The sequence below is a fragment of the Culex quinquefasciatus genome, chromosome 3, assembly GCF_015732765.1.
Source record: "Culex quinquefasciatus strain JHB chromosome 3, VPISU_Cqui_1.0_pri_paternal, whole genome shotgun sequence".
Lineage (NCBI taxonomy): Eukaryota > Metazoa > Arthropoda > Insecta > Diptera > Culicidae > Culex > Culex quinquefasciatus.
The window spans coordinates 58,100,457-58,114,626 of record NC_051863.1 but is presented as its reverse complement, the minus strand read 5'-3'; the positions used below and the strand labels follow the sequence as shown (position 1 = coordinate 58,114,626).

General features: G+C 44.1%; 1 protein-coding gene across 4 annotated transcripts; it reads right to left on the bottom strand.

Annotated features, from left to right (window-relative positions):
* Positions 1 to 335: 335 nt before the first annotated feature.
* Positions 336 to 13,758, bottom strand: LOC6046657 (autophagy-related protein 9A). Of its 4 annotated transcripts, none has more exons than XM_038262149.1 (13): positions 13,524 to 13,757; positions 12,679 to 12,815; positions 12,361 to 12,560; positions 9,012 to 9,189; positions 8,748 to 8,952; positions 8,565 to 8,689; positions 8,379 to 8,506; positions 8,138 to 8,322; positions 7,890 to 8,068; positions 7,697 to 7,828; positions 2,266 to 2,419; positions 1,099 to 2,202; positions 336 to 1,042 (listed from the first exon to the last, which is right to left on the bottom strand). In XM_038262149.1, exons 3-13 carry the CDS (start codon positions 12,527 to 12,529, stop codon positions 848 to 850), a joined length of 2,754 nt encoding a protein of 917 aa, XP_038118077.1. In that variant the 5' UTR covers positions 12,530 to 12,560; positions 12,679 to 12,815; positions 13,524 to 13,757; the 3' UTR covers positions 336 to 847. The 4 variants fall into 4 exon arrangements, with proteins under 4 accessions (XP_038118077.1, XP_038118075.1, XP_038118076.1 ...); XM_038262147.1 differs by lacking the exon at positions 13,524 to 13,757 and adding an exon at positions 13,104 to 13,255 and having other exon boundaries at positions 848 to 1,042; XM_038262148.1 differs by lacking the exon at positions 13,524 to 13,757 and adding an exon at positions 12,926 to 13,027 and having other exon boundaries at positions 848 to 1,042.
* Positions 13,759 to 14,170: the final 412 nt, after the last annotated feature.

Here is a 14,170-nt window from a genome sequence, read left to right as displayed (position 1 = left end):
TGTACCCTGGAACACAAACTATAAGCTCATGAGGTTTTTGAAAAATCCAAAAATCGTTGAAGGACTCAAAAATGGCAAAAACCAAAACGTTCCGATTTTACGGGTTAAATCCCATTTAAACTTTAAAGCCGGAGCGCCAGGTCCTGTCGCAACCAATCGAGCTCATATTTGGGATTCTGACTCAGTACACCTAGGGGATCATCCCCTGAAATGCCCGCAAAAAAGTGTGGTTTTGTTACATCCTACTATGATACCTGAGAGTTTGATATTTTTACAGCCCAGCGCGATAGCGTGAAGTGATTTTTTTTGTTTGCGGGAATTAAAACACAATTTCAACTTTAAAATATTTTATTTTCGTTATTTTTTCTTGTCACTTGTTGTAGATGCCGAAAATAGATTCAAATATTTACAAAACTTTAAAGTGTGTGCATATTGATTTCCCTCGTTTGGAATCGCACAGCTCGATATTCACGATAGCGTTCGTTAAGAGTAGTTCAGTATAAATATAGGGCATTTGTCGGTGTAAATTTACCGCTTCGGTTCGAATCATATTCACAAAAACACAGATGAATAATTTCGTTTGTTGTTCGAGAGTGTGAAGTTTAAAAAAAAAGAAACTTAACATTCCCAGCAGAGGTTCGTTTGTCCCGCGGCACTATAAAGCGACAAACTTTGAAGCTAACATTAAAAACGATTTCCTACTTAAAATTACCGGTCTTGATTTGTTGTGTAGGTTTGTTCCGCTCTCTCCCTCTCTGTCCCTCTCATTCCACGTAAATCCCGTTCCGGTCCGATATCACTGCGGTTCCTCGCGCTTTCCCCCTCTTCAGACCCACTCGGCCCGTTGCTATGACTTTTTGCTCCCCAGCAGCGGGGTTCGTTCCGCGGCCGGTCCACTACTACTGCTGCTGCTGGCGGCACCGGCACCGAGTCCACCCACAACCAGAACCGATGGGGACGGCTGCTGCTGCTGCTGGTGAGGTCGCTGCCACAGCTGCCGCTGGCTCAGGTCGGTGCGCAAGCTGCCACCGCGTCGTCGCATCTGGAGAGAATGATTTGGTTAGAGTTATTACAAAGTGAAAATTATTATTTTCTTACATGATTGTGATGCAACTCGTGCAGGTACAAAGTGCTAAGACACATGTCCGCGGTGGTGAGCTCGTGCGGCGTCGTCGTCGGCGCTTCCCCACCACCGTACAAGCTGGACAACAGCCCGTTGCGGGAACCCTCCGCCGGACCCTCCCTCCTGCTCATGCCGCCACGCGTGCTGAAGCTCATTGTCCCACTGGCGCTGGTGGCCGCCGCCGCCGCCATTCCGCTCGCCCCTAGACTAGATGGATGCATTTGGCTGGTTCCGGTGTCACCGACGCCGCCACCACCCCCACTTTCATCGTCATCGTTTTCGTTGATGTCGTGCAGGAAGGTGGACCGCAGCGGGGCCCCACCCATCGTGCTGCCGTCGGTCAGATTCTGCTGCAGCATCCGCTCGAAGTCGAACGACTGCGGCGAGTTGAACTGGTAGTGCTGCGAGGAAGACGGCATTTGGGATGCCGTCGGAGGAGGAGGCCCAGCCGCCGGCGGCGGCGGCGAACCATACCCTCCGTAGTTCACCGACAGTCCCAGCTGCTGCGAGTTGGACAGATTGTGAGTCTGCAGAATCGGATGGATGATCGACTGGTACTGCTCGCCCAAACTCTCCACCGAGAATAAACTCTGCGCCATGGCGTTCCCAGTGGCAGCGGCGGCCACCGCAGGACCACCTCCGCCATAGAGCATGCCCCGCTGTCGGTTCAAGTCCTGCAGTGCGTGCCGCTTGATGCCCTGCACAAACTGGCGTGCCTCCGGCGGCATCTGCCAGGTCGGATTCGTCAACGTAAAGTGCACCAACGAGAGTTCCGTCTTGCCGTGCTCGCCCTGCGTGTACTGATTGTTGTCCACCGGCGGTCCAGCCGGCGGCCCGACGACGTTCACCGCCTCCGTCGACTCGTCGTCTTTATCGATTGCGCTGTTCGTAATCTGCCAGTCCGGGTTGCCGTGCTTGCGCACGTCCATCTGAGCGAACGAGCAAACATCGCCGACGCCCACCACGTCCACGGTAAAGTTGCGGAAAAAGTCCACCAAATCGAGCGCCTTCGGCTTCAGCACAAACAGCAGGACGAATGGTGCGACGAACGGGCTAAACAGTTCGTTCAGGATGTACATCTGGAAAAGCAAGTGAATTAATCTCAACGTTCAAGTTTTTTCCAAGAAATCAAATAATCTTACCGCCTTCAGCTGGAAAAACTGCTCGAACTGGTCGCGCACGACAGAAGTGTGGGCGTAACCGCGCCATGCCGCCGGAAGGTAGTGAACGTGGGCGAGCACGTTGCGTAGCAGCTGCTCCGGGCACCAGATCATGTTCTCGTCCGGGATCATGGATCTGAAATTTTAAAGAAATAATAATTTTAATAAGCCTTTTGTGCGTTATAATAAAATCAAAAAAGGAAATAAATTAAAATTTCCAAAATTATATTGCGCGGTCGAACTTCGATCGATTCATGTGCATCAAAATTACTGAGATATTCGAAGCCAAATGAAAAATATCACTAAAGTGTTCATTCATAACTTGGGAGAGCGTTACAGGACCTTCAAAATTAACATGTTATTTGTAAGGATTCCATTCCAGCATGATGAAATCGGAGTTTTTGTCCTTGGATGGATATTGCATGGATGATAGTATAAAGGATTTACAAGCAGATTGGTTCTCTACGATTTCGCAAATCGACTTTTCTTTGTATTTTTTTTTTATTTGTATGCATTCCCTACTTTAAAAAAAGCATTTTGCATCATTAGTTTCATTCCATACTACAAATATGGGGGTTTGGTGATAAAAAATGGGTATGTAAATTTATGAAATTTGTTATCTTCATGATTTTCTATTCGATTTGGTGTAGCAGGCCAAGGGCGAATGATGCTGATGTTCCCATTTCAGTTGACGCTTAGGCCAGGAACATCCTGGAAGGAGCGTCACTGACTACATCCGTAGTTCTGTTAGATCATCCGAATTATCTTGATCAGAACAGTATAGCTCTGGTTCCTTGCGAGTGTCCTATTTTCTTACCTCCACTTTGGCTTGGTTTTCATGATGACCTAGCTGGTGGCCTGTGGAAACGGATCGTAAACCTTTGACCACCGCGGGTCAGAGTCGAGACGGCTAAAAGAAAGGGGCGCGACAATGTGGGAAAGGGAAGTAATTTGTGATTGTAGACGGTATTGTTTTGATTCGCAGTATGTTGAGTCAACTGCTGTGGATGTACCTGAAACATCGCACAACGGGGTTTCTCTTCTCTTCATTTTCAGCTACCATCTATCTTCTGTTTATTTTGTCTCACTGATTTCCTAACGTGGCTTCTGTTTACTATCCTCTATTTGATTTTGATTTTAATCATTTGATTCTCTCATTTCTCAACGCTTTTCCACTCTTTTTTACCAATTTATGCTGCTGCAACAAACTGTCTGTTTTCCCTTAATTTGGCAGCGATGTCAATTTTGTTTATCTTTATTTATCTATTTGAATAATTTTTCATCTGCCCTATAAATTGCACTTAATACAATCTAAGCTTGTTTGTTACCTCTATTTATTAACTATTGTAAATTTCTTTATCTACTTCATAAATTACTATCTTTCTTTTACTATTGATTCTTCAAATAGTATATTTCTTTCACTGTCCATTGTTTTCAATCTTTACCCTTTTCTTCAAACAAATGAGGTTCGAGCCCTTGTTCAATTTTGGGAATGATCAAAGAATTAACACAAATATTACTATTGTATTTTTGGTAAACTTTTATAACATGCTTAGGACCAAAAATTGTAACAAAACACCGCGACAAAAGAAATAGCAACAGATAAACACGACTCAACAATAGGGAAGATTTCAGGAGAAAACAATACACAGTAAATAACAATCAGTTTTTTAATTTAAACTAAAAATAAAACAGTTTTTGCTTTAATGAAAGTTGATAGGCACACTATAAATGGTTAGGCGCTTATACTTACATCAAACCCTACTTAATGTACCACCCCCGGCCGAGTTAAAATGCGTAACCGGAAAAGAAGGTGTGCATGCCTGGCACGAACACTCAAAGCGTGTTCTAGCGTGCTGCTCGTACTGACTCAGAGCAAGGGTGAGATGTAGGTGTAAGGGCAGTGCGTGTTCGTCGGGAACCTAGTGCTTAAGATCGGTCAAGGCCCGTTCTTACACTGAAAATTGCGAATTGCGAATTGCGCTTTTCTATTCGATTTGGTGTCTTCGGGAAAGTTGTAGGTTATGATTAGGCCTTCTCAGAAGAAAATACATTTTGCCTTCCTCACTGAGGTAAGGCTATAATCCTGCTCTAAAAATGAACTTTTCTCAGAATGCTCGTAGAGCTCGTATACCTATCGACTCAGAATCGAAAACTGAACAAATGTCTGTGTGTGTGTGTATGTGACCAAAATTATCACTGAGTTTTCTCAGCACTGGCTGAACCGATTTTGGTCAAACAAGTTGCATTCGATTTGGTTTGAGGTCCCATACGTACCTATTGATTTTTATAATGATTCGATAAGTAGTTCAAAAGTTAAGTATAAAAATGTGTTTTTGTATTTATCCGGATGTTAGATAAGTGATCGAAAATCGACTCAAATACCATCATGTTATACAAGGTTGGTTAGGTAATCGAAAGACCTTTCCAACGAGTTCAAAATATTGAAAATCTGGCAACCCTGTCTCAAGTTACGGCCACTTTAGTGATATTTATGCACATTCTTGAAGCCGGATTTCCCTTAAATGTATTTGAACTATGTACGGATCCATCATCCGACACACCGTTTTTTAGGTAATCAAAAGACCTCTCTAACGAGCCGAAAACAATAAGAATATGGCAATCCTGTCTCAATTTTGGGTCACTTAAGTGATATTTATGCACTTTTTTTTTGCTGATCTTAAGAAAAGCTAGATAAAAATTGTGTCCAATCCCATCGAATCGCCAATTGTTGGTATAGAGTGAGAAAGGCAACCACCATGGTGGATTAAGTTAGTTTTTTAAACTCTTTATGATTAAAAGTTGAATTCATAAAAAAACGTATTTTTTATTATTGATATTTTTTTATGTTTTGTTTTGAATATATCGACATTTTGAACAAATATATTAAAATTTAATTTTCTTTCTGGTACTTTGAAAATCGGGCAATTATTTTCTGAGATAAAGTCTCACACATAGTTCTAATCGATGAAAATTATTTTCTCTAGATGACACCTAACCAGCCTGTAATTTTCAACAAAAGATATATCGGAAACTATTGGCCTGATTTTGGGTCTCCTAAAAAAGGCCGATTCTCAAACCATAGTTATGTAACACAAAATTGGTTTCGAAATGAAAATGGCATAACATTCCAGCATTTCTAAATAAATTTTTTATGTTTCTATTTATTTGCCACAAAAAAAATATTTGAATTCATTAATATGAAAAATGGTCAAATTTCGGTTATCGTCATTCTTGAAATAATTCGAACTGTCAAAAATCCACCAAAGCATCTACCACATTGATCGCACAAAAATCTGTGGTAGAAAAATATCTACCGGTAGATGCTTTGGTGGATTTTTGACAGTTCGAATTATTTAAAAAAAATCAACCGCGGTTAACCAAATCAAATTAACAAAAGCTTTCATAATTCAATAAACAACAAGATTGAAACACTTTTGTAAATACTTTAATTCAATCATTCTATTCATTTCTATGAATGATAACAATATGATCGGTAAAGATAAACAGAATGTACTCATTATGTACTTATTTCGCTTTAAATTACAAAAAAGAAAACAGTTTGTTATTTACTGTATCTTTGATCAGCATAATCAATGCAAGTCGTAAAAATATGGACAAAATTCTTAATTCCATAATCTTCTGTCTTTCGAGGCATTCGGCCTTTTGAGGCAATCCTCTGATTTTCGATGTTAAAAATTTAAACTTTTCAGAAATTTTTAAGTCAAGTCGTTTTTTTTCTAAAAGTAGATTTTTTTTACTTTATATTTAAGGCCGCTGTGATTGATCAGCATGATAGAGGACTTTTGGAGGTCCTGGTCAATAACGAAGTAACTACGAGACAATAATGTACTGCTGATTCAACTTTGACCTAGTGACTAATGACCAGAATTTCATACATTTACAAGCCCATTGCTCCAAAATTGTATGCAGATCTGTACAGAAAAACTGATTATACAAAATGATTTCTTCTGACATAGGCAAAGTTTCATCCAAATCGAAAAATGAAAATTTAAAAATTGCAAAATTGTAGAGAATTTATCAGCAGATATCTTTCGGTAATTCTTCGTTCGTGTTTAGAGAGTGTCCTGTAATCTTACACCACTTCCGTGTATGTCCGTCCGGAATTTTGGAACCATTTCCCATTCCACACGCATATGAGCACAACGGGTTAAACCGCGCCCAGATTCGCGTTACTTTTAATCAGATAATGATGAAGATGGCCAACCGTCATAACGTGTTCTTCCTACCATCATGGGTCATTGCACTCCTTGATGTTGCTCGTCATTTTTGCAGCCTCTGTAAGCTGGTTGTAACGTTTAAATCCTTTGTAAAACAGCGAGTTCTGTGTTCATGCCTTTTTCCAGTTCTGCAATCTAAGATCGTCAGCTTCTCTAGTGTCATGCTAATGGCTTTCGTGAAATATTGTGGCGCCATCTTTTTTTTTCATACGGAAAACAAACACAAGGGAGTTGTACTGTTGTGCTTCATCAACATCCACTGCAACCATTCGAGCATGCTCCGTCGTGGCGTCTGTCGATCACAATACAGTATTATTTTTTACTCTGTAGCACTTATAGTTGTTGTTGTGTTCCCAAGACCAAGATCGATGCACAATAGTCGAAGTGAGGAGCGAGAATTTCAAACTTTCGAGCAGTATTTCATCCGCTCCACCCATGCGCTTTGTCTTCGCGTTGTTCAGCTGCAGCTTCTTCCATTTCAACCAGTCCGTGAATCCGACTTCATGTTTTATGTCGTTTATGTACAGTATGAACAACAGTGGGTCTATCACGCTGCCTTGCGGTTCTCCGAACTTGACTGCTGTTTCTAAATATTCCGAGCTGTTATACCTTGTTACTTGCGTCCGGTATACAGGAAACTGCTGAACAATTTTAGTACCGTGTCTGGTATTCCGCTTTTCTTGTGAACGCCTACTAGTTTCAGATCCACGAAGACTGATAGAACAATTCTTCCTTCTTCAATACACCGCTTCCACTTCAACAGCATTTGACAGATTCAGCACCGATTCACAGGAGTGATGTTTCCGAAAACCAGATTGTTCCTTCAGCAGGACACCAGTACGATCCATAAACGCCATCAGTTGTTCCATGACCTTCTTCTTGTAATGCGGCAACAGATCTGTGGTCTTCAGAATTCTTGGATTTGGTTTTTTTTTTTTTTTTGGAATTGGACTCTTACATGCGGCTGGAAATTAACATCAAGACAGCGACTTGTTCCCGATATCCAGCAGATCAACGGCAACCACGTCCAAAGCATCTATCGTGACGTTTTCAACTCCAGCACAATTCTTGAGTGACCGTGGCTGGAACCAGTTGTCACTTCGGGACAACTGGGCAATACGTGTGGGCTGACCTGGATAAAGCCTAAAAGCCCACATTGTACGATTACTAACCTGGCGATCACGCTGGCCGCCCCCAGCACGGTACAGATGGTGAACACGTGCTGCACCTGGAACACGTCCTCGTCGTACACGGCCAGCAGGAAGATCATCGAAGCGACCCCACCGCACAGGAAGGCCACATTTCTAAAAAATAAATCCATCTCCATAAGATAAGCGATACCTTTCAAGACATGATCGAGCCTACCTCGCAATCACCGTCAGCAGCGGCGACGAGAACGAGCTCATGTACTTGACGGCCGGGCGGTACGCCCGGGTGAGCCGCGCCTCCAACTCGTGGTCCAGCTCGTTAAAATGGCGCAGGTACAGCTTACCGTACTGGGACCAGCAGCGGATGCCGAGCGTGCCGGGCTCCTTCTTGATCAACTGTTGGACAAATTCAGTAATGAGTAAGGAGGTTTTGAAATAAAAAAATTAAGTTGACAAGCCCCTTACATCGACATAGTTGAAGAAGAAGAACATCAGCTGGCATAGAAAGATGAACGGCGACAGGATCAGGTTGAACATGGCCACCCAGAAGATTTGCGACGCAAGGCGGTGCGAGAGCTCGATGCGGCGATTCGATCGCTTGAACTCCTCCCGCAGGTGCCAGTTGTTCTCGAACGGTGACCAAGGTCCCCCTGGATGGAAGGATTTGTTAGCGACTACACAGGTTAGCGGGTTAGAAGGGACTTACAGAACAGGATTAATCCTACGTTGTAACGGAGCGCTTGACTCAAGCAGACTACGTTCCCCAGAAATGGCAGCTGTATCGTTGACGGAAGCAGCGATTTGTTCATCATTGCGACCATGTAGTTTTTGAACCTGCAAGAAGTCGGTTTGGTCAGTGCGAGTTGACTCGGCAGTCCTAGAAGAGGTTCACCTTAAAATCCTATGGTAGATATCTAGCTCAGTCAGTTGCTCCTTGTTGATGCTCATCTGGATCTCGGACTGCACCTCGCGAATCCGCTTCTGGACCTCGTGCCAGGTCAGGTTGTCGAGGTCGGCCTACAATTCGAATTATTTAGCTATCAGGAAGCTCCACAAACTTAAGAGAATCACTCACATCTTCAATCTTAAGCGCCATGTTGAAGAACTGCTTAATGTCCAGGAACTGCACAAACTGCAGCAAAAAGCGCATCAACCGGAACACCCAAAAGACGCCGGCCAGAAACAACACCAGCCAGTCCAGCCCGCCAAGTACGGCGACGCACTCGGACGGCGAAAGCATCGCCATCGGCAGCGTAACCTTATCGTGCACGTTGGTATCGCTAGAATCAACGCTCGGTTAAGCAACGTCTTGAAAACGAAACCCAGATTCTTCTCTTACTTGAACAGGACGCTGTAGTCGACGCAGTTGAACATGTACGTGATCAGCACCACCACGAACACAAACTGGAACAGCTCGAACACCTTCTGCAGCATCATCACGTAGAAGCCGTGCTTTTGGTGGTAGCAGTAGACGCGCGTGAAGAACGAGTCCAGATCCTCGATGTGGTTCCATCGCGCTAGAGGTGGTGAAAGGTATGTAACAATCATTGACGGGTCGTTTCGGCGGGAACGCACTGGATGATCTTTCCGCTTTCAGCGGGTCGCTGACAGAAGAACCATCTTTTGAGTGCTTTTAAAATCGAGATACAGGCAAACATCGACCCAGCTATCGCGAAGGAAACGCTCAACACGGATAGGTTGGGGATAGACTTGGGTTGAAACCGACACAGCTTCCACTGATTTCGATAAAATTCATCATAGACGCTGCAGTTACAGTCGCTCAACGTGTCCTTTTGCGTGGGCCTCAGTCGTGATAAATCCACATCGTAACTGAAGTAGTTTTGCCAAACAGCCACAACGTTTGGGGCAGCGTTCATTGCGCAACTTAATCCTCTTTCGCCTCCCGAGACAATGCAGGTCGTAATGTTGAGTTGCGTAATCTTCCGTAGATGTTCCTTCAAGCTTGCGTTCCGTATCGATCGTTCCATCGCCAGCCAAATCCCACCAGATTCTTTCAAAGAACAATCAAATAAAAGTGTTGCGTTCGGCGTTTCCACGCCACGGTTAACACATCTCAGGGTCGTCCGGACGCAGAACGTGTCCGGAAAGTGGGGAAAGATCTTCTTGATCCATGCTTTCGATGTGCACGCGGTCAGCACGGAAGCTTGCCTGAAAGTTGGACACTTTTCCTGTGCCATGATCGCCGCAGCAGCGAACGCTGCGAAAACACCCAGCTCTGGTCGCATCGTGAACCATTCTGACCTGTTGATTGGCTTACGAAGCTTGTAGTAACGGATTTCTGACTGTGGGAAATGGTGCAGCTGGGTTGGCGGGAAATCGGACGAAATTGGGAAATTTTTGACGTAACTTGTTTCTTATGCAATGGGCTTCATTTACCCATGTACTGAAACTTTATTTATGAATTTTGACACATCATACTTATCAGCTGGGAGTACTTCTGTCCATCTTGGCTTGTTCTCTCACCATCGTGGCTGTTTCACCTTTTCTGGTTTTCTCGCAATCATATCGATAGTTCTGTCGTAGGCAAGTAGTTGATCTAACTTGTTGAACCCCCTCTCAAGGATTTTGCTGATCTTCACATCGGATACTCATCATTTCGGCATTACTATAATTTGCCTTGAAATCGATGAAGACGTCTTTCGTAGGCTTCCAGTACACTGCTACTTCCGCATTGGTCATGTATTGAAAAACTAAGTTTAAAACGAGGGCGGATCGTCCATTTGGGTCGTATCTTTCTTCTAGATGCCAGCACGTCTTGGTTCGTCTCGGGGTTGTTCCTTCCAGCGTAGCCCGAGTTCATCCTAGTTCCCATTTTGCGACCTCTTCCAGGAGTCTCGGTTGCCCGGGGTGTTATACCTTTGCAGCCCTTCGTGTAACTTTTGGTTAGGGAGTCCCAGGTTACCCAAGCACTTCCGTGGATTCTTCAAATGGCGTTTCATGTCTACCAGGCACCCCGCAGAGAAGCCGGAGGGTCGTCCCTATTCCACGCTTCCTTTAAATTGTGGTTACAGGGGGTACACGCGTATACTACAGCTGCACTTGGTTCCAGAAAGCTAAACAGAGCCTCTTAACAGTTGCTTCCGATGTAGTTTGCTTCAGGTCAGCAGGCTAAATGTTCCACTTTACCGCACCCCCAACGATCAGTGAACTCGCTTAGGCCAACGGGTTGTTTCGTGGAAAAATCAGGTTTTGCTGGCGACGTGTTTCACCTTATATTGTGCCATCACAAAGCTAAAAGTGCTTGCAGGTCCTCTTCTAGCATCGTCCATAACTCGTATCAAAAGAAGAGGTTCTCCTTTTGTAGGTACGACTGATGATGAGGCGAATTTCTCTGCTGAAGTTGTTTTCCGACAATCCGAGCTATAGAAACTCCTCCACGGCCTCCAACTCGTCTCCGTCGATCGTCACCATCTTTTTCTGCCTAATGTTTCAGCTTGGTGTATTTTCCGGCTAAGGCCAGCTAAGCACATAAACTGGCCGAGTCGGTTGATAATCGTAACTTGATTGGAATTTGGTCCTCGCGACATTTTAATAGGATTTGGCAAAGTAAAAAGACTTGTTCCGTCGTTGATCTTTCCTACACGTAACCGGCTTGGCACGTCTAACCAAAATCCTTTATTTGCTTTAACAGACGACAGAAAGTGATCGCTCCGTATAGTATCTTTCCAATTCTCCGACAGCTGATCTTTGGACCAAGTCTTGAGGTCGTATCTCCAAAACGTTTTTTCCTAGCTGCTTGTGTTGTTCTAGATCTTCCTGGTTATCTGTCTGTGTTAACATATTGAGTCGCAAGTTGTAGGCATTTGTCAAACAAATTTTATACTGCAGATTCAGATACAGTTCATGGCATGCTTCGATCTTCTTCTTCAACACTCCTCCTAAGAATGTTGCACATTACACTACATAATTTGTAGACACCATTTTTTGCAATGGGAATAGAACTCTAGAGTTTTCATATGAATCTCATTTGGTTTGGTAACAGAATATCCGGCTACGTGGTCTTCTAACTCATCTCGTTCGATAGCTTCTCACTCGAGTTTATCGGGAGGCTGGCCGGCTTGCACTCGCTCATGTTGAACCGCTTCATTACGGATTCGATGTACGCTTGCTGGTCCAGGGAGATTTCATCTGCCGTCCTCTCGATCCGAATTCCGAGGCAAAGCTTCGCGGCCCCCAAGTTCTTCATGCGCTATGATGCACTTTGTCAAAGGCCTTCGCAAAGTCCATTCAAACTGAATCAACCTGGCATCGTTTCTCAAGACTGGAACTCATCGAACTAACGTACAGCATCAAGTTCGAAACTGTCGATCCGTATCTTCACGAATCCATGCTGAAACCCCGGTATGATGGGGACTGCGGCAGCGTGCATTCTTTGGCGAATCAGCATTTCTAGAACTTCTGGCAGGCAGGAGAGTACTGAGATCGGGTTGCGGCTTCATCCATCAAATTTGAGAGACTTGCAATTCCACGTCCCGAGCTTCCAATCGCGAGAACTTGTGTTGTCCTGCAGACTCTCCAGAATTTGTTGAGCTTCTTGTAGAACTTACGCGTTTCATTTCAACATTTTCGGCTCGCGGCACGAAGCCTTTGCGGGATTGACTGAGTTTCTTGTAGAACCTGTGCGTTCCGTTGGAACGGTTTGCCGTCGAGCAACACCCCATACTCACCCTTGTTCGTTTCCGGCACGACGTGGATCACCAGCCCGCTGCTCTGGGGCGTTTCCTCCTCGTCGATCGTGGGTGACCGCTTGGCATTGCCCTGGTCCGCCGCAAACGGATTCGTGTCCTGGTTGGTCAGCGTGTCGTAAGATTTCGTATCGTGTCGGGTGTTGGCCATGGTTGGGGGGATGAGGAACTACGCGCTCGTGCTGGAACGAGAAGAATTTAGCTGCTGTTTAATCAAGTGTAATGAACGATTCGATTGCAAACAAAGCAAAGCGAACTGTTTCGAGAGTTTGTGTTCTCGATCTCGAAGCTGTTTTTTACCTTTTATGGGGGTGGAACTGCCTTCGACAGATGCCACACTGCGTCACATCTTCCAATTCCGGGAAAGTGGCCGGGGTCGTGTCCAGCGACCAGCGGAAAGAATCAAGCAAGGAAGCCAACAATTTTCACGAGTTTGTCTGAGAAGCAAAAAAAAAGGAAGGTTCAAGGCAAAAGGCGTTCGATTAACGAATAGAAAAAATTGACAAGCTGAAAAGAAGCGAAAAGAGAGCCACTTCGTCACACTCACACCTGGTCGAGTTCGAGTGAGAGAGAGAGAGAGAGCTTTGATAGTGTTTATTCCACCAGCTGATTTTCATTTACATACAGGAAAGACCTTAAACTCGGACGCGCGACGACGACGACGCAAAATAGATTCGCAATTTAATCACTCACTAGCCAAACTCGTGTGTTGTGTTGATTCTTACTAAATTGTAAACACAATCGTGGTAGGCTAGATGGACGCTTTGACTTGATTTGCCACTTGCGAAATTAAAATTCGTAAATAAATAACAAAGCAAAAACGCGTAGCAGGCTAGATTAGACAAACACAGCAAAAAAATAAAATACCAATAAATATTTACTACTAACGAAAATAACAAAAACAAGAAGAGCAACAGACAAAAACAGAAGCAGCTGAGAGCGAGAACCAGAGAGAGAAGGAAGAAGACGACTAAAACAGCTCATACATCAAAGCGAAAAAAAAATGTTCAGGAAACAAAGAAAGCAAAATTTTGAACGCAATTTATTTCACGCGACGCAATCAAAGACTTGCCTCTTTGCACATGGCGAAACTAAACGCCTCCACCGTGAAGTCGCAGTGAAAAGTGCAACCATTTTATTCTTACCTTAAATCTAGAGACACTTTTCCAGCGCACAATTTCCACTCCCAAACTTGTGTGAATCCAACTCTTGGCGAAAGAAAAAAAAAAACACTTTGCTTCTTCTGACGTTCTCCTCTCGCGATTGATCTGCTGCTGCTGAATGAATCCGTTTTTTTGCACTCCCCACAGTTCCGTCCGCGGACAGGTAGATTTGCGGGAGTGTGCGTGCGTGATGTTTTGGTTTTACCTCCGCGGTGTGACGTTTCGGAACTGTCAGGGGGAGGTGTTCGAAAAGAAATCAGAAGATGGATTCTGCAAAGGGACACACTGAAAATTACATTCCTCAAAAAGCAATAGAGCTTTATGACGTTTCGCGTACGCACACTAGCGCACCATTTGATTTGGCTGGCTGACAAAATTTAACCTCACTTTATTTTCGTGTACGTACACGCACGTAGATTACTCTATTTAGAGTTATCTACGTGCGTATGTATTGCGTGTATTTACGTACACGAACAAGATTGAGGTTAAATTTTGTACCGGTAAGCAGAATAAATGGCGTGCTGATCCCGCATAATCAAATACCAAAGGTGAAACTGTCGAAATCATAAGAAAATTATTTCTGGTATGGTTACCATTTGTGATATTGTTGATATAATGTCACGACCATA

Coding starts and splice junctions, on each gene's coding strand:
- LOC6046657 (XM_038262150.1), bottom strand. CDS start 12,529: ATGGCCAACACCCGACACGATACGAAATCTTACGACACGCTGACCAAC. Junction 9,190..12,360: donor CGTGCCGGAAACGAACAAGG/GTGAGTATGGGG, acceptor CACCACCTCTAG/CGCGATGGAACCACATCGAG. Junction 7,829..7,889: donor CTGCTGACGGTGATTGCGAG/GTAGGCTCGATC, acceptor TTTATTTTTTAG/AAATGTGGCCTTCCTGTGCG.